The sequence below is a fragment of the Colobus angolensis genome, unplaced genomic scaffold (assembly GCF_000951035.1).
Source record: "Colobus angolensis palliatus isolate OR3802 unplaced genomic scaffold, Cang.pa_1.0 Scaffold58, whole genome shotgun sequence".
Lineage (NCBI taxonomy): Eukaryota > Metazoa > Chordata > Mammalia > Primates > Cercopithecidae > Colobus > Colobus angolensis.
This window is the reverse complement of record NW_012119376.1, coordinates 11,973,130-11,992,649: the sequence shown is the minus strand read 5'-3', so window position 1 is coordinate 11,992,649 and position 19,520 is coordinate 11,973,130. Positions and strand designations below refer to the sequence as shown.

The following is a 19,520-nucleotide window of genomic DNA, read 5'->3' as shown; positions in this document are numbered from 1 at the left end:
TCTTCTCCCTCTCCTCCTCCTCTTCTTCTTTCTCTTTTTCCTTTTCTTCCTCTTCTCCCCCTCATCCCCTTGTCCCCCTCCTCCTCCTCCTCTACCTCCTCCTCCTTTTTTCTTCTCCTCTTCTCTCTCTCTGAAACCATTTTATTTTTTTGCCCCTCCATCTCATGGTACTGATTACCATGTTAAGGGCATAGAAGACATTACATAAAAAGACAGGATGACAATCTCTTTGCTGGTCAGTTTTATTTTCATATTGTGTAAGTGTATACACAAGATGCAAAAGAGACTACAGAGTTAATCAAGAAAACAATTGATTTCCCAGATTATAAAAATGTCTGGACTTTGTATTGAAAGCAAAAGACAGGGATTTTTGAAAATGTAGGGTTTTTGTGAGTTTGTTTTTTAAGCATTCTTTTGAGACAGTGGAGGAAAAAATTACTTTGTGAGTTGGAAAGACAGTGCTGTATCTTCAAAGCGTAAGACTTACTTTTAAGTGGTACTGTTCATATTGCAGTTCACATTGCACACATGTTCCTCATAGTATATATTCAGTAGAAGTTTTTTTTTTTTTTTGCTTCCAAACCACTTATTGGAAGTAAAACTCTTTGGATTCCGTAGGTTGCATAGTTAAGTTATTGAAATGAACTCCCAGAAATAGTGGGCTTATAAATGTATATTATACATTTTTCATGTTAACCAAGAGATTTTTGAAGTGTACTCTACTCTGCATATACTTTTAAGATCATAATAATCAGATATAGATATATGTGCTTGAAGTGAAATTGTGGAAAGCTATGGATTTCACCATCTTTAGAGATGTATCACATACTTTTGTCCAGAAATAGGTAGCGTGCCCTAGAAGTATGAGTTATTCTCATCCTTTACCTCTGTGGGTTAAAAACCACAAAGTTGAAATATAGTCTGTAAGATATACTGAAAATATATGTGTGAAGCAGTGCTAAACTTAAATGATATGTTGAGACATATATAAAACATACAGCCACTAGACTGAGAAAATGAAAATTAGTGTATGAACATTTTAGTTAATGCTGTGCTTTGCCTCAAAGCCTGGTGTTTATTATTATATGCTTTTAGTAGGAGACAGAAGCAGGATCAATTGGAAAAACATTTCTTAGTGGATTGAGAACAGTACAGCTTTCTAGTTCCTAAGTGGGAAACCTGGTTCTTTGGTTTCTTTGTTCCTAGTTAGGCTTGTCCCCAGTTATTTCAGCTGAACATTTTACATACTAATGGAGTCCAGGGAAGTGTATTTGGCAGCTGTTCATGGGATAATAATGAAATACACTATTTAGTACTGTATGCTGCTGCTGTAGAGTGTGGGGGGTATTTTATAGAGAACTTGGTGAACAGAGCTGTATCCACTTTAAATAGTGTGTGAACCTGAGTGAGGAAGTTGTATTTTCATGTGAGAATAACTAGTACTCTTTTCTTACAGGTAAAGAAAACGTGCACAGAATCAGATGTTTCAGAACCTCAGAATTCCAGGTACAGTAAAATAAAGACCGAGACTCCACTAAGGAGAATTGCAATTTTGGAGCACTAGTAAGATGTTATACATGACACACAATTGTGATTTGAAACATTGAGCTTCTTGAAGAACTTATCTTTATGGAAACTGTATATCATGCTGGCTAGTGTACCATTACTCATAATGTTAGTAAAAACGACTGTGATTGAAGTCAGTTTTAAGGAACCATAGTGGAAATATCTCTAGAAATGCATGAAAAAAATAATACCTTGGCATTGTTAATTTTCATTTTTTGTTCTAATATCTTTTTATAATGTTTTGAGTCTAAAATTGTGCCAGATACTGAATAACTGTCAAATCTGTATTTACAAAAAATAAAATAAAAACTATGATATTTCTTTTTCTTTGCAGTGAAACATTGCTAGATTTTGAAACTGTTGTCAAATTAGGAAACTCATAGTTAACTTTGGCATTCTCATTTGGGTTGTTTGGAGCCTGTGGAAATGACAAATTAAAGTGGTCAGACCACTTCATATAGGAATTTAGCACCATTTAGTTGTTTGTGGTTGCACCAGATGCCCAACAGGTTTTTTTAGACCTACACATTTTCATTGCTTTCATTTCAAAGTCCAGGCTGCAATTTTGAATGGATAAGTAAAAGTATCATAAATACTGTGACAATAATAAACACATGTTCTTACTATGTTATGAGTGATATGACTTATTTGTATTCAATTGAGAGATGGGTCTCACTTGCTCCAGCATATAGTGCATGTAGTGATTTTCTTGGTACACTAAAACATTGCAGATCTAGGTAAAATATTAATGGCCAAGACCAAGGCAGGCAGATCACCTGAGGTCAGGAGTTCAAGACCAGCCTGGCCAATATGGTGAAACTCCATGTCTACAAAAATACAAAAATTAGCCAGGCATGATGGTGGGTGCCTGTAATCCCAGTTACTCGGGAGGCTGAGGTGGAAGAATCACTTGAACCCAGGAGGCGGAGGTTGCAGTGAGCTGAGATTGTGCCATTGCACTCCAGCCTGGGCTACAGAGCGAGACTCCATCTCAAAAAAAAAAAAAAAAACACATTAATGGCCATTATGTTTTTCTTTTTGTAGAGTATCTTATGTATAGTTCACTTATAGTTTGAGTAACTCTTGCTTTGTTTTATGCAGTTTGGTATTCCTATAATTGATCTGTACATATTATATTAAAATGATTGCATATGAATTTTCCCTTTGGATCATGAAGAACATATGATATGATATCAGATTTTTGATCTTCGATCTTTGTTCTATATAATTAGTTATTAAAATGGAACTAACTAATTTTAGATTATTGGAGTATTAGGAAATGAATGAACCACTAAATGTTTTCCTACAAAGCAGAGTAGTTCTGGGATGTGCGAAGAGAAGGGAAGACTGGGGCTCTATTCCTTGGAGGCACCTCCTTCCTAAGTATTTGCGGACCTATATAAGTGACCTACTTATGACTTGCTTTGTAAGGATGATATACATAATTAGATAATTTTTGCAAGCAGCTGGTCTTGGAAGCTAGGAAAAACAGAGCAATATAATCATCCTAATTATTAATATTTCATATCAAAATTGTTTAGCTTTGAGGCTACTCGGGGTTTTTGGACAGATAATATTATGCTTAAGTAAATTTTAAACTAACAGAAAGCAATCAAACTGATTCACTGTTCATAGTTGGTATCATTAAGTTGGAGAAGAAGTAGAAAGAGTTCAGAGCTCAGTGTATTTAAACCTGGAATTAAATCATTCTTTTTTATCTAGAAAATCCCAGCCCATGTGGCCTTAAAAATATAATTTTATTTTTAAGAAAAAAATAGTTATTTTTAAAGACTGCTTAAAATATATTTGTCATTTAATAATAAACGTCTCTGTAAATGGAAAAGTAGCCAGAGCTCCTGGAAATCAGCAGTTAGTTGCCATGGATTAGCTGCTGCTTAGTTTCCTAATCTATAATATAAATGGGTAAAATCAGGCAAATCAATTTCTAAGAACTTCATAACTTTGTACTATCAAAAACAAGCAACAAATACAATAATTTTTCTTAAAACGTGAGATGGAAAGACCTTCAAGAAGACCTAGAGTCATTTGGTGGTTCAAGTTTGCCCAGACATTTTGATAGTAACAGGTCTCCTCTCCTGACCGGTGGTGCAATGGCCAATCTCCACACTCTGGTCAATATCTATCAGTAACATAAAAATGTGACTGTTTTTGGATCCTGTATTTATTCACCAATATTAGGTCTGAGAGTGCCAGAACTGGCACTTAGTTAACGTACTGATGGAACACCAAGGAGAGAATAAAAATATACTGATGAGCACTCGGCACAAAAAGGATACAAGAATTTACTGAATAGTGAACAAATCAAGGAATGCTTAAAATAGCATTTATTATATTCATGTACTGAGGTTCAGTTTTTGTAACCTGTCAAAAAACAAAAAAAATGACAACCAAACAAGAAAAAATGACTCTAATATAGACACTGGGTAGCATTATTTTAATACATACATATATGGGTACATTCTTTTTTGCTCATTAAGAACCACAGGGCCGGGGGCGGCGGCTCATGCCTATAATCCCAGCCCTTTGGGAGGCCGAGGCGGGCGGATCACGAGGTCAGGAGATAGAGACCATCCTGGCTCACATAGTGAAACCCCGTCTCTACTAAAAACACAAAAAAATTAGCCGGGCGTGATGGCGGCCGCCTGTAGTCCCAGCTACTTGGGAGGCTGAGGCAGGAGAATGGCGTGAACCTAGGAGGCGGAGCTTGCAGTGAGCCGAGATTGTGCCGCTGCACTCCAGCCTGGGTGACAGAGTGAGACTCTATCTCAAAAATAAATAAATAAACCACAAAATAGATATTTTCTCTCTCTTCTCCCTGTGTGTGTATATGTGTATCTGTGTGTGTGTGTGTGTGTGTGTGTGTGTGCGTGTGTGTGTGTAAGAAAGAGAGAGACAGAGATTCAGACTGAGATTTAAAGCCCGGGGCTAGGTAATTTTTTTCTAAACAAATACCAAGTAAAGAATTGAACTCAAAATGAAATACTGTATCTGCATAAAATGTGAGCCAGAGACCTACTGCCTAAAAATGCTGCCTCACTTGGAACCGAAAGCTAATATCATTCATTTATTTAGTTAGCTTTATAGTATGTTGGTTTTGGATTTGAAATGATTAGAAAAAATGCAGATGGAAAGTGTTTTTACAGTAGGGAAATAATTAAATTGGGTGTGGAGACTTTGTCAAGAGAATTCTTGAAGTGACATATGTGTATCAGCAAATTCTTTTTCTTGCTTGGCCTTAATTCTTTCGGAAAGAAATGCTTGGGCTGCAGATGTAATGGTATATTGGGAAAAAGAGAATTTACAAACCCATGGAGTATAAATAAGGCACCAAACTATCTTCTCTGAAATAGGATTACATGTATATACTGTAAGGCAGACATTAGGGATAGTATTTTTTCACTGTGTCCTAAAGCTGCTAAACTTGATGTCATGTGGAAAGGGATGTGATGTGCTTTGTGTAAAATTTGACATTCCTTAAATGTTTTTCTTTTTCTGCCTTGCTATGTGTCGCTAACCAAGTCCAGGATGTACTATTGTTGGACTTTGTTCCTAAAACTAATGTTAAGCATAAAATGAATTGATGAGAAAAACAAAGTTAATATCCTTACCCTAAAATTAAGTTTGTTACTAGACCATCTTAAAATATAAACTGAAATGATATTTTGCATTGATTTTTTTTCTGTATTCATGGTGAATTTATATGTGCCAACTTGGGTTCCGTTTGACTCATCACCGAAAATACATGATTCTTGTTTAATGTAATGAATAGCTCCTGGACAAATGAATTTTACAGCAGAAGTTTCCATGAATCTTATTTTTTTAACTCCTCTACTTGCAGTTTTTATTTCTGAAAATGAGGCGAGGAAATAATTTATCTCATTCTGGTATTGCATACTTTACAAATATCTCAGGCTGTCTCTGTGTTAAAGTAGTCCCTATAACGCACAAATGATTTCTCTGTTGAATTTCTATTTCTGTTTCTCTTTGCTTTTTCTCTCTTGGGCCACTGACTAGCATTTTCATCAAGAAGAGATCAAAGACATAGGAAGGAAATAAAACTCAAAATAGGACATTTTTATTTTATACTTGTTTTGTTAATTAGGGAGTGAATGGAAATAGAAATTGTGGTGAAATTGGGCTGTGAAGTTACTTAACAGGAGTTAAGCCAGCTCTTGTCCTTTAGTAGCTTTGTTTCATCCTGGCCACAGTGTCGCCAGTAGAATATAGTAAGGAGATCTAAGGAGAATCTCAAAATATAGGAAGAACTTATGGTATGCATGAGCTAAGATGATAGTTTTTCCACATGGAGAATAACAAAAGATTCGGTGGGTAGTGGGGAGGACTGACTCTTCTCCACTTCATAAGTTAAAGAAATTGAGTCTGCTGAGAACTTAATGATTACCTGAAATTAGCAAAGGCCTTGGTCTGTGTCTTCTTGCCCTAGTCTTTACTAACTTTCTAATTATTAAAAGAAAGGCAAAATGACCTTCCGGTTTTTAAAGAAGCATTGGAATTAGTTTCAGTTTAATATGTAATATTTAAGTGAGCCTCAGGGAATTTATCTATTCAATGTCTACATGCAACAGCTTAAAAAAATGAAATTCCCAATTCCTATTATGTAGACAGTTGTGATTTAATAATTTTTAATGTATTAAATTATATATACTTATTTGCTAGCAAAATAATTATTGCAGTACTTCCAGAAGACTGAAATGTTTATCTGCATACAATTGCCTATCTCAACATTAAATGCTGTATTGTTTTCAAAGCAGGGAAAGCTGAGGGCTCCTTTGTGAAACATGCATAGTATTTTGCTGTGTCAAATCAGAGGTCCATCTAGCCCAATATCCTGTCTCCAAGAAGCACCAAAAATCATTACTGCCAGTTTGCATTTTTCTCAAACCTGGAAGTTTAGGATATAGTTCTAAATACCTTAGATTCTCTCAGTAACACGATCTGGTTGTACAATCCACAGAATTAAGTAACCATTTCTTGGACTTAATTATATTATTATCATATATTATCTTTTTGACTAATGAACCCAGGAAATTACTAATCACAATGCAAAGTAATAATTAATTATTAAAAACCACCTCTTTCAAATTATAAGGCATACTTGCCCTGAAAATGATAGATATTCTAATAGGTAAATATTCTAAGAGTGTGATTTAATTCTCATGTCATTTATTTAACCTGAGTCATATTATAGCTTAATCTTTTTCTTCCCAATTTGGAAAGTGTTTTGTCTTGTTTCAAAGTGTGGCCTCGTGTGGACGCTTCTCTAGTCTTTTCATTATTTTTGGCATTTTTGGCATTTACTGGAGATTTTCTGATTTGTTTTACCTTTTCTGCGGCGTGCTGACGGATTCTTGGAGATGTGGATCCAGATGGGGCTGTGAATGAGCGTGAATGATGTCCCCTGTTTTGCTGTTAATTGTGTCTTCTGTAGCTGGTCTATTCTGATCCTTTGTTCATGGTGGCATCCTGTGCTGATTTCCTCAGATAATTATCTGTGGTGTCTGCCAAGTCACTTATTTCAGTGACAATTGCAGATTTAAAAAACAGTCTCAGCCGGGCACAGTGGCTCACGCCTATAATCCCAGCACTTTGGGAGGCTGACACGGGTGGATCACTTGAGGTCAGGAGTTCGAGACCAGCCTGGCCAACATGGTGAAACTCCGTCTCTACTAAAAATACAAAAATCAGTCGGGCATAGTGATGGGCACCTGTAATCCTAGCTACTCAGGAGGCTGAGGCACGAGAATCTCTTGAACATGGGGGGCGGAGGATGCAGTAAGCCAAGACCATGCCACTGCAGCCTGGGCAACAGAGTGAGACTCGGTCTCAAAAAAAAAAAAAAAAAGTCTCAAAACATAGACTGTTGTTTCCTAAATGTCTTGTCACATATGTGCCCAATCGGCCCTTCAAGTAGCTCATTGGGAACTCCTGATATCTTACTTTTATTGGCCAGTGTAGCTGAGTGTTATTTGTACACTTGCTGACTTCTTTCTGCACTTCCCCTGTAGAGTTCATCATTTTCTAAGATTAAATGAATGGGCAAATGAGAATAAAATAGTGCATGTCCCTTGTCATTGTTACTCAGAGAATAATTGCTTATTATGTGTTTAAATTGAAGAAGACTCATCCTAAAACCCATTAAGGAAAAAGGATAGGCCACAGCCAAAAGGAAGAAGGACCTCACTGTGGCATTTCTTCATTCACACCATGTTTATTTAACCTTTGCCTCACTGTGTTCAGCTCCCTAGGTTTTATTCTTGATGCTTTTGCTTTTCTTTCATTTCATACTTTTTCATGTATAATCTCCGTTTACAACTCTTGATGTGGCCCACAGTGCCTAGCATGCTCCACCCACGTCCTTCTGCTTCTGCTCAGTGTGCATGAGTTGCTTCTTGTTAGGAGGTCTGCATTCACCAGTGCTACTCGCCTCTCTCCACAGAGGATGGGAGTCTCCTTCCCTTTCAGTTTCTCCTTTCCCCTCCCACCTTTGCTTACCTACATTTTTTTTTCTTTTTTTTTTTGAGTCTCCCTCTTTCTCCCCAGGCTGGAGTGCAGTGGCCCGACTTTGGCTCACTGCAACCTCCGCCTCCTGGGTTCAAGCAATTCGCCTGCCTCAGCCTCCCGAGTAACTGGGACTACAGGTGTCCGCCACCACGCCTGGCTGATTTTTGTATTTGTAGTAGAGACAGGGTTTCCCCATATTGGCCAGGCTGGTCTCAAACTCCTGACCTTGTGATCCGCCTGCCTCGGCCTCCCAAAGTGCTGGGATTACAGGTATAAGCCACTGTGCCCAGTGAACCTATGTCATTTCAAATCATCTTCCAGATGTTTTGCACCGGTTGCAGCACTCCCCTCTTCTCTAATTAGAGACAACTTAATGGTTATTCATTTCACTAGTATAGAGACTTAGAGCTTGATTTTATAGGTCAGGCATCTACAAACTGTGATCTGAAAGTAGAGATTGCTAGGGACATACCTTTAAGTGGAGTGGCAGCCAAACTCCTCAAGAAGCTCAGTGCTTCTTCCTTAAGGAAGCCTTCCCTAGCCAGCTGACTAGTCCAGCTCCACCGTCATATGGCCACGGGGTACCATGTTCTTCTCCTTCAGAGATTCTGCATTTGGTAATTGCCTCCTCAGTTCACCAGACTATAAGCTCTACAAGGTTAGAGTTCATATCTGCCTTTGTTCACCATTGCCTCATTAGTATACAGCACATGGCCTAGCACACAGCAGGTCTCCAGTACATATCTGTTAAATGAATGAATAACTTCCAAGTACACAAATCTGGCTTGCAATTGATCCTGGAATATCTCTTTTAACCACAAATCCCTAGTATAATTTCGTTAGGAATTTCTCCCTGCCATCTCAGCTCCACTTGTGAAAAATTGTAATTACACTTCTTTCCCCAGGGTCTTTCCTTTCTAGTGATAAATAATTCTCTCAGTTGTCCCATCTCAGAACTTTTGAGCAATCTTTGACTTCTTGCTCCCTTTCCTAATCCTGGTGGTCATCAAGTTGACATTCAGCTATAGCCCCCAATTTTCTATGAAGTCATGTTTTTTGAATTTTCCTCTGCCATGCTTTTTGAATCTCTTTATCCTGCCTCATCTCACTGCCACTGGGAAACTTCAGAATCTTGCCACCTCACCTCTGAATGAATGCAGTAGGTCTTCACGTGGCTTTCTTGGGTCTAGACCCTGCCTTTCTGTTCTGCCAAGACTGCAAGAGCCTTTCTTAATGACACTTTCCATATGGTGTTGCCCTGTTGGTTAATTGATCAGGCAGTATTCAGTAGACAGTATATATAGAAGCATGAGCAATAACCTTAAAAATTTATTTGTGCAAGAAGTAAAAATGAAAATATATTTTTTGTGCCTAATTACTGCCCACAAAAGGTCAGGGATTTTCTGGGCTACCTGTTGTCCACTCTCCTAGTTCCCTTATTTTTATTTTTGAGACAGACTTTCACCGTGTCACCCAGGCTGAAGTGCAGTGGCAGGATCTCGACTCACTGCAATCTCCACCTCTTGGGTTCAAGCGATTCTCCTGCCTCAGCCTCTTGAGTAGCTGGGGCTACAAGTGCCCCCGGCACCATGCCCGCCTATTTTTTGTATCTTTGGTTGAGGTGGGGTTTCGCTATCCTGGTCAGGCTGGTCTCAAACTGCTGACCTCAAGGGATCTGCACGCCTTGGCCTTCTAAAGTGCTGGGATTACAGGCATGAGCCACTGCACCTGACCCTAGTTCCCTTATTTTGCTCTGCTAAATGTTGCTTGAGTCTCATTTTGTATTCTACCTGTAGTTCCAAACTGACATAGCAGTACATGGCTCTAACATGAGTCCCAGAACATTCTAGGAAAAAATATATACCAGTTACGTAGGTATGTTTTTCCATCTCCCCTGCTGTCTCCATTTCCTACATGGATCATAGAGTAAAATCATATATGTGTGAACTCTGTGGCCATCCAAGGGCATCTATTTTTAGGTAATACTTATCTGGTAAGTTCTACAGATGAAATCATTTCATTAGAGGGATAGAGGAGAATAAGAGCACGGAGTGCAGTTTGAGCACTTGGGGTTAGGGTGGTTAGGAAGGGTTTCATGGAAGATTGGGGGGCTACAGCTGAATGTCAAAGAATAGATAAATTCTGAAGAAATAAAGGAAAGAGAACTCACAGTGAGGTAAAAACAAACAAAAAAACAAACCAAAAAAACCCAGGAGCTGAAATTGAAAGGTATGGTTTTTGGATGGTGAGTAGTCCCCCACTTGGTCCATGTGAAGAAATAGTGGATGAGATGAGAAAATTTAGCATAGCTTGTGGCTGGTTTAGATTGCTAGTTGTTTTAGTTAGGACTCTTATTGGTTGCAGCTACTGTTGTCAGCCAGTTGAAGCAGGAAAAGGAAGTTTTAGTATCTATTACTTTTTTTTTTTTTTTTTGAGACAGAGTTTGGCTCTTGTTGCCCAGGCTGGAGGGCTGGAGTGCAATGGCACAATCTCAGCTCACCACAACCTCCACCTCCCAGGTTCAAGCGATTCTCCTGCCTCAGCCTCCCAAGTAGCTGGGATTACAGGCATGCGCCTAAGCAAAGGATTAATTTCTTAACTCGGGGAAAGAGGGCTTGCTGAATCTCAGAAGGTATGGGAGACACAGATTATCTCCCTGTTCATCTCTGTCGCCTTTGCTTCACCGATCTGTGTCTTTATCTCTCTGGTTGATCAGCCTTATTTTTCTCCGGGCCCCACAACAAGAGGAAAATGCTCGCATGACACTGCTCCTGATTTGACCTCTTTAGCCACCCAGATAATAGATTCCTGTCTTTTTCATTATCTTAGTTCCAGATTTCTAAGGAAGGGAATGTTTTCAGAGAGTCAGGGTCACAAAACAGAAATGTGGCTTTCAGGAGCCACCTCTGGAAGCCTGTGAATTGGGTTGGGAGGAGCTTTCAAGCAAAGGATGAGGGTAGTTAACCCACAAGTGCCCTCTACTTTCTACTCCTTCCCTTCCCAGGACATGTTTAACCTGCTAGTTTTATCCAGCACCTACCCTTCCCTCATCCTTCACTTTATAATCCAGCATATATAAACGAGCATATATCAAGGAAATTGAAAATGCACTCCCCCCTTTCCTAATTAGAGACAACTCAATGGCTATTCATTTTACTACTATAGAGACTTCGAGCTTGATTTTATAGGTCAGGCATCTACAAACCGTGATCTGAAAGTAGAGATTGCTGGAGACAGACCTTTACGTGGAGTGGCAGCGAAACTGCAAAGTAAGAGGAACTCAGTTCCCCTCTTTATATAAACTCTTGTACCATTTTTTGGCCTCCCTATACTCATCCCCAAGCTGACCAGTTCCTATTCAATGGACCCAGTCTTCTCTTTGGCTCTCAAATACCAATTCAAATGCAAATTGTTTTCTCCATTTCCTGTGTTTAGTTGTTAGATAATTGTCTGACTAATGCCCTCAATTCTGCCAAAATTAGTGTCTAGATTTCAACTTAAAAAAAAAAAAAAATGTTCAAACATACCTGCAGAAAGGCAATCAGCAATCAATAACCTAGAGCCCAGATTTGAAACTTGGCAAGCTCTCTTACAGGTATTGAGAGCTCACCAGTGGATTTCTGACCAGGTAATGATATAATTAAAATTGTGCTGGTGATGACAGATCAACCGTGACTCAGGTGCTTGGAGGCAGGGAGAACAGCTATGAAACTTACTTAAAGGGCTGGAGAGACACTTAGCAAATTGTGATTATTTTGGGGAGGCATTAAACACCTTTTTTTCCATAGCTTAAACACATTTTCCAAATTGTCTACAGTGGATACTTATTTCTTTTGATTTAAGAACAAATACATGCATATAAAGCATAAAATAATAGATTTGGCTTGAAATAGACATGGTGGCAGTGGGAAGGATCTGGTCTCTTCTTTCTGACAGCTTGCATTATTCTTTAGAGATGAGAAAATGCCTGACTTCCCCACATGTATTAGTGATTAATTCCAGAAAATGGCTGTGTTCCTGGTCAGCCTCTCCTGCAGTAAACTGAGCTCAGAAATCTTTGTGATTAACAGTCTAAAACTGTCCTTCTGGAGACTGTTAGCTGCTTTGAATTAATTTGGTCAGAGTACTTCCTCATGTAAAGCAGCATTTGTGCAGTGACTTCTCTCCAGAGAACCTAAGGAGCTAAGACAAGACACTGCTTTGTGTCACAGGGGTAATTAGAATGTTGTTGATTGAGGGCAACAACCCTCTCTGAGTATACACCAAGATTGCTTAGGGGTTATTGAGCTTCATAAATCCTTATTTTACACTTAGAGCATCTGTAGTGCAGAAGTTCTAGACTCAATGTGAGTAGAAACATAGAAGCTTTTAGGGTCCACTTCACGCTGGGCCAACTTGAGATGGGAATAGAAAGGGGGATCTAATGGTTTTCCTCTCAGTAGTTCAATTAAATGCTTCTTCTCCCCTTTAAAGGTACTATTTATTGGGCATCTACTATGGGTCAGGCACCAAATACTTGAGATACATCAGAAAACAAAACAAGAGCATACATGGTAAAGGAGTATGTTAGAAGGTAATACATACCCACTAATTGAATAAAAAGGGGAGGATCAGGAACATTGCCGGGGGTCGGGGAGTCGGTTGCGGTTTTAAATTGGGTGATGTTTTAGCAAACTTAAAGGAAATGAATGAGTGCGCCAAGCAGAGAGCTGGTGGAAGGACACTCCCTTCAGTAAAAGCCTGCCTGGCTTGTGCAGGCAACAGAGGAGGGGAGGACAGTGTGGCTAGAACAGAGTGAGCCCAGAGTTCAAAATTTGAAATAGCAATATTCTAGAAAAAGCTACTATTTCTAGTCTTTTCCATATTTTGGAAATATTTACTTATAATTTTAATAAACCATTTTTAAATAAATGTCTCGGACTAATTGCCTCTTTTGTGACTGCTCCAAGATGGGGCTGATCCCCAGCCAGGAACACCTCTCTCTGCCACACCACACATACCTTCTAAGACTAGGGCTCTCTCCTGATCAGAAGGATTCAAGATTCTTTACCAGTGGAGCTCGAAGCCTTAAGCCTTTTTCTGAAGTAGTGTTCTTAAAGTTTCAGTCTTAAATATAACTGAGGGCTTCATAGAGATTCCAAAATTTTGATTTCTGACGGTACAGAGATTCTGCTTCTTATCTTACATGTAATCATCACATTTCAGTTGTCTTAGCAACCTACACAGTATTCTCATTTGCTTTTCAATAAGCCAGTGGATGAATGGGTTCTTTGTTCATGTGTTTATGAATTTCTATCACCTGATACTTGATGTCTTTCGGGCATGCTTACTATGCCAAATAACTGTCTTTATATTCCTAAAATTCACATAGCTAAAATTAAGCTCTACGTTTTCTAAATATTTAAGTTTCCAATGAGAGAATATCCAACATAAGAATAGTTGGGAAAATGTATATATAAGCTTGTATTTTAAAAATACTTTTGCTTTAGTTATAATTAATTTCCAAGGCTCCACAGACTTGGCAAACTCAATTTTCTAGCAAACCTCACCCATGCAGACGTATTTGAGAATTACAGAGAGGAAAAAAAAAAAAAAAAAACCTATGACAAATCTAAGCTTCATAGAGCTATCTCTGAGATGTTGTCTCAGAATGTTTTGTCTTACGGAATGCATAGTTTTAAATTCTGGGTGAAGGAATATATTGAAAATGTTTAACAAAGTACCTGCCACCATATTATGTGAATTTAAATGACTGCTCTTATTACAAGTAGGCATAGTGGTAGTATTGACAAGTGACAGTCTAATGACAAAAAGGAGACAAAAATAGCGAAGCGTAGATGTAAGAATGCAAAATGCTTAGTCACATGAGATATTTTGGCATGAACACTAGAAGCCCAGTATGCTTTAGTAATCCCTGAGGACATTGATATGCCTTAGTACTGTGTGATGATTCTCACTAGTGTTGGTCACCCTGATTTTCTCAGTAAAAGTTAAATTACATTTAACATCATAACATTTGAGAATTATTTATATACAGAATGATCCCATTTAAAATATGCTGTTGCTTAAAATGACCACAGCTCAGCAACACGCAATATTTGACTAAACCATAATAACCAAATTCCTTGAAGGTTTTGGATAGGTGAGGTTATCTAGAATTATTCCTTTTACATGCTAACATGGGCAACTCAAGAGTCTGGATCACTTAGGGATTTTTTTTTTTTTTTTTTTACTCCAATCCAGGTCAGGTACCTAGCACAGTATGTGGCACATAGTAGGAGTGCAATAAATATTTATAATATGAATGGATGAATAAGTGAATGAGAATCTAGTTTTTATATTTTGGGGAACAAAGTGGCAAGTTCTTCAAGTCTTTACCTACACTGGTCTCACTACCGTATGCCATATGAGAAGGCTTAAATGTCCTCTGTAAGTAGGATCAAATCTAAGAAAGACCTCTAAGTTTGGGCTAAGTGTGGTGGCTCCTGCCTGTAATCCCAGCACTTTGGGAGACCAAGGCGGACAGATTATTTGAGTTTAGGAGTTTGAGACCAGCCTGGCCCACATGGTGAAACCCCGTCTCTACTAAAAATACAAAAAATTAGCCAGGCGTGGTGGCGCGTGCCTGTAGTCCCTGGTACTCAGGAGGCTGACACAGAAGAATCACTTGAACTTGAGAGGTAGATGTTGTAGTGAGCCAAGATCATGCCATTGTACTCCAGACTAGGTGACAGAGCGAGACTTCATCTAAAAAAAAAAAAAAAAAACCCTCTAAGTTTGCTCTAACAAGTAGAGTAACTGTGAGTAACTGTGTATCCTAGCTTACCCACATAGAGTCTCAGTTTACACTTGGTATCCCAGCATCCGTTTTGGATAGAGACTTTACTTTCAAGAAAATCTTGTTTGCATGATGAATTTAATGGTTATCCTAATTAAAGTCATCATGTCCTTACCAAACGTTTTTGAAATAAAAATGTAATAATCAGTGAATTTACCTTTTTCTATCCCCCCCTTCTTCTCTCCCTTCCCCTTCTTTCCTATCTTACGATGACTTTTACCATGGGAATTGCACTTTTATCTTTAATACAACACAATATGTGAAAAAGCTCTTTGAAAGGAAAGATGACTTAGGAAATTTTTGTAGACTTGGCTTCCACAGGAAGCTCTTCTAATGCATTCTGTCATGTGATTAATTTGTCAAAATTCCATACCTGTCAGAAATAATATAATCTTTTCAAGAACATACACAGTCTTATTACATGAAGTGATGCAATCCTATACTATTTATCTTCTCTGTATTCCTCATTCTCTTATTTTCTATTATTCTTCAAATAGAAGAGCTAAAGTCCCAACTAATGGGGATGTTAAATATCATGCTAGAGCCTGGGAAAAAATGATTAATGTGGTTTGGTGGGATGCCAAGACAGATGCACCACACCCTCCTCAGTGCAACAGCTGTTATAGTAAAGACGGAAGGCATTAGATGGGAGCACCATGTCTGACATTGAATGGGAGGCAAAACAGTCTATTGTGGCTCAGACACTGATATTTACATGTTCTTAACCGTTATATAATGTGTGTGCTGTTGGGGTAGTTATTATCCTAGATTTTTCTCATTATTTATACGTGTTTGTGTGCTTGTGTGTGCATGCATGCAACATGACTGGAAGTGTGGATGACTCATTGGTATTTCTCCAAAGGGGATTTAGAAGGGTTAATTCTTTCTATGCAGGACTGACCAGCACATGACACAACCATCCGACCATGCCCTCTTCCAGATCTCAGTAGCAATCGCAGTCGCAACAAGAACCTCAAACTCCCTGCCGTGTTTTCACACTCTCCTGGCTACCCAAGAGATGCATGATTTTCATCAGAGGAGGATACTGTGTATCCTAAAAATTAACATCTCATGGACTTAAAAAGATCTGGAAAATACAAGGCTTAGAAAATGTTAGTGAAACAGACCTTTTAAGGGCCCAGAATGAATCACTCAGCTTAGCTGGAAAAAGCATTCTCTTCTATAGCCTCTGACAATGAACCATGGCGTGGCTGCCCAGATACTTAACATTGCAATAAGGGCATCTACGTGACAGTATAGGCAGCAAAGCACAACCCCTCAATACCTTAGAAAAGCAACTCAAGGTCGGTTTCCCAGTGACATCATTTGACTGTAGGTACTGCTCAGAAAGAATCAATAAGCACCAGATCCTGAATTCAAAGCCTTTTCCTGACACTGGAAGAAGAGCAGTATGAAGTTTCAAATTGTTTCCAAAACTCTTACATTTCCAGCATCTTTTCTCTTTCCATTCCATTCCATTTCCAATCAGCTCCATTCCATCTAGCAAATTCTTGATATTAGGGCATAAAGATTTTTATAAAATTGAATCTTATTTCATGGAAAGGTTATTTTCTTTTCTTCACGCAGTTAGAATTAGTGATCTTTGAGGAATATTGGAAATAATTGGCTTTTCACATAGTAATAACTGCTTCTTGATTTATTGTTTATCAGTGCTGTAAACAGGGTTTGGAAAATATTTGGAACTGATTCCTTTGCATGTATGATATATCCCCATGTGTATTAGTCCGTTTTCACACTGCTGATAAAGATATACCCAAGACTGGGCAATTTACAAAATAAAGAGGTTTAATGGACTTACAGTTCCACATGCCTGGGGAGGCCTCACAATTATGGTGGAAGGCAAAAGGCATGTGTCACATGGGGGCTGACAAGAGAAGAGGGCTTATGCTTTTTAAAACCATCAGATCTCGTGAGACTTACTCACTATCACAAGAACATCATGGGAAAGACCTGCCCCCATAATTCAATTACCTCCCATCGGGTCTTTCCCACAACATGTGGGAATTCAAGACGAGATTTGGGTGGGGACACAGCCAAACCGTATCACCATGTTTCTTACCGTGCATTGTTTTGTGCATCTTTTCCCCATGACCATACACTCTGAATCCATTTAGTTAAAGCAACTGAGTGGCCACTAAGTATTTTGTGCTAAATATAAGAGATAAACAAAAAAAAGGAGTATAGTGCAAGATATCGGCCCTTGTCTTCTAGTCAAGAAACAGAGGAATCGCAAAAGAAAGCTTATTTTCCATGTTTGCAATTCCTGGGAGTGACCAAACTGGTTTTGCAGACCATGTGAATTGAGTTCATGTGTATGGTAGGGGTGAGGGAGTTATTGAAACTAGTTTATTTGAGATATTCTGGATGTCTTTACTTTCTAAATATTCTTACTCCTTTTCTTATGGGGAAAAGAATTTTATGCAATAGACTTTCATTAAATTGAATTTTCACAACCAAATTGAAGCTGTTATCAGTTGGTTGAACTCTTGCTAAGTGAATGACTAAGGACAGGTTTCAATTTCTTCTTATTTAGGGAATCTGATTTTTTTCAGCTGCTACTTTTTTTCCTCATATTTTCATGTTGCCTTTATCTAGTTAGCTGTTTATATTGTCAGTAATAAGAGTTAGAACTTCTAAGTCTGACATGTGTTTTTTATTTCAAGGCCTTCTACTAAAATTGTTTCTTTTGCATGCATACTATGGAAGGCTTGCTTAAAAACTTTGAGAAGACTCTTAAGTAGAGCCCAGAATTTCACTAAGAATGTGAACCTTTTCTTTGGTAAGTTAGCCATCCTGTAGAAAGCGAAAGGCAGTTTCCTGAAGAAAGTCCTAATGTGGCTTCTTTGAAAAAAAATTGCCAACTTGCAATGCAAAATTGTATTTAGTAAAACCTTGTCCCCAAATAAAACTGATGAATTAGGCACAAAGAAGAGAAACAGGATACATCAGTACATGTTGCAGGAGGGGTGGATTTGTTGAAAGATTAACCATAAAGTATGTGGACAAAAGTGAATTAAATAACTCTAAGATAAAATGTCACTACCTATTTATTCATCTTTTAGCTAAATATATGCCTTCCCATGTTTGTGGACTTCTGCTGTCTTATTTTGACCAGCGCCAGCTCAGCTCTGCTGGTACCCACACCGGGTCATTCTAAATTCAGGTCAGCAGGCAAAGGGAATCAGCCTGCTTAGCTAGTGGATTTTCTAGGCCTAATTTATACATACATAATTTTCAGTGTCAGGCCAGACATTTTCATTTTATAATTTCTTTTTTCTGATAGTAAACAATTTAATTTGAAACAAATATAAATGATTCCTAATGAAGCACAGGTGAACAGAAGGAAATTACTTTTGTTAAACTAGTACTTCAATGTATTTTTCTCTCCCTTTCAAGTAGAGGATGACTATGAGAAACTGATACACAATATTATTCATTATCTGGTTAGTTCACTAGATCAAGATGTTGGTGTGTGGTGTAGAAAGGTGGAAAAAGTTAGAGCATTAAAAACAGGTTGATACAAGCTGTTGAGGAAAAAAAATACAATGAGGCCACTTATGTTTTAAATCAAGAATATGTTTTCAGTAAAAATACTTTCTAATGATTCACAGAAGAATGTTGTCAACTTGGACTACATCTGCTGAAAATCAAAGTGTAAGTAATTATATAGCATTGAATTCTGGCAGGAGTCTATGCTGTGATATGAAACAAAGTTCCCATCAAATGACAGTACTTTATTTTTCTGCCTTTAAAAGTAGTTTTCTGACTTTAAAAAATGTGAACAGCATTTTTTCTCCTTCACATTACAAGGATAAATTGGCAACGTGCCTATATGATTTCCAGAGTAGGTTTCTCAAAATAATTTTGATGGGAAGGTAATTGTTTAATGTCAGTGTATAAAGTTCTGCCATAGTTTAAACAAAGTTAAATAAGAGAAAACACAAAGAGGTTTTGTGTAATTACTGGGAAAACATTGAAGGAACTATTAGGTAGTTAGACCTGAACAGAAGTGAACTAGGGTTTTCAAATTTCTTATTATTCGTAGGGTTCCTTGCCTTATTCTCTGACATCACTTAATTTTTATGTTTCTGAGTTTGCAAATCAGAATCACAGCATATTTATCTATTAATACATATTTATAGCTTTTTGCACTTGTGTATTTTCTATTCAAGAGTTTCATGGTAAAATGAAATACACTGAATACATATTATCTGCAGAACAACACCATTACAAAAGTATACACCAATACAGATGGGAGTTAGAAAATTATATGCGGCTGGACATGGTAGCTCATGCCTGTAATCCCAGCACTTCTGGAGGCCGAGGCAGGTGAATCAAGAAGGAGTTCAAGACCAGCCTGGCCAACATAGTGAAACCCTGTCCCTCTAAAAATACAAAAATTAGCCAGGTGTGGTGGCACGCACCTGTAATCCCAGCTACTCTGGAGGCTGAGGCAGGAGAATTGCTTGAAACCGGGAGGCGGGGGGTGCAGTGAACTGAGATTGTGCCACTGCACTCCAGCCTGGGCAACAAGAGCGAAACTCCAACTCAA

At 38.2% G+C, this 19,520-nt stretch overlaps 1 protein-coding gene across 6 annotated transcripts in view; it reads left to right on the top strand.

Annotated features, from left to right (window-relative positions):
• Positions 1-19,520, top strand: part of EYA4 (EYA transcriptional coactivator and phosphatase 4) — a 290,443-nt gene that overhangs the window by 147,233 nt on the left and 123,690 nt on the right. For all 6 annotated transcript variants that reach the window (XM_011962139.1, XM_011962138.1, XM_011962136.1 and 3 more), the window contains one exon: positions 1,457-1,506. In XM_011962139.1, coding sequence (XP_011817529.1) covers positions 1,457-1,506 — 50 coding nt within the window. The remainder of the gene's footprint in view (positions 1-1,456; positions 1,507-19,520) is intronic.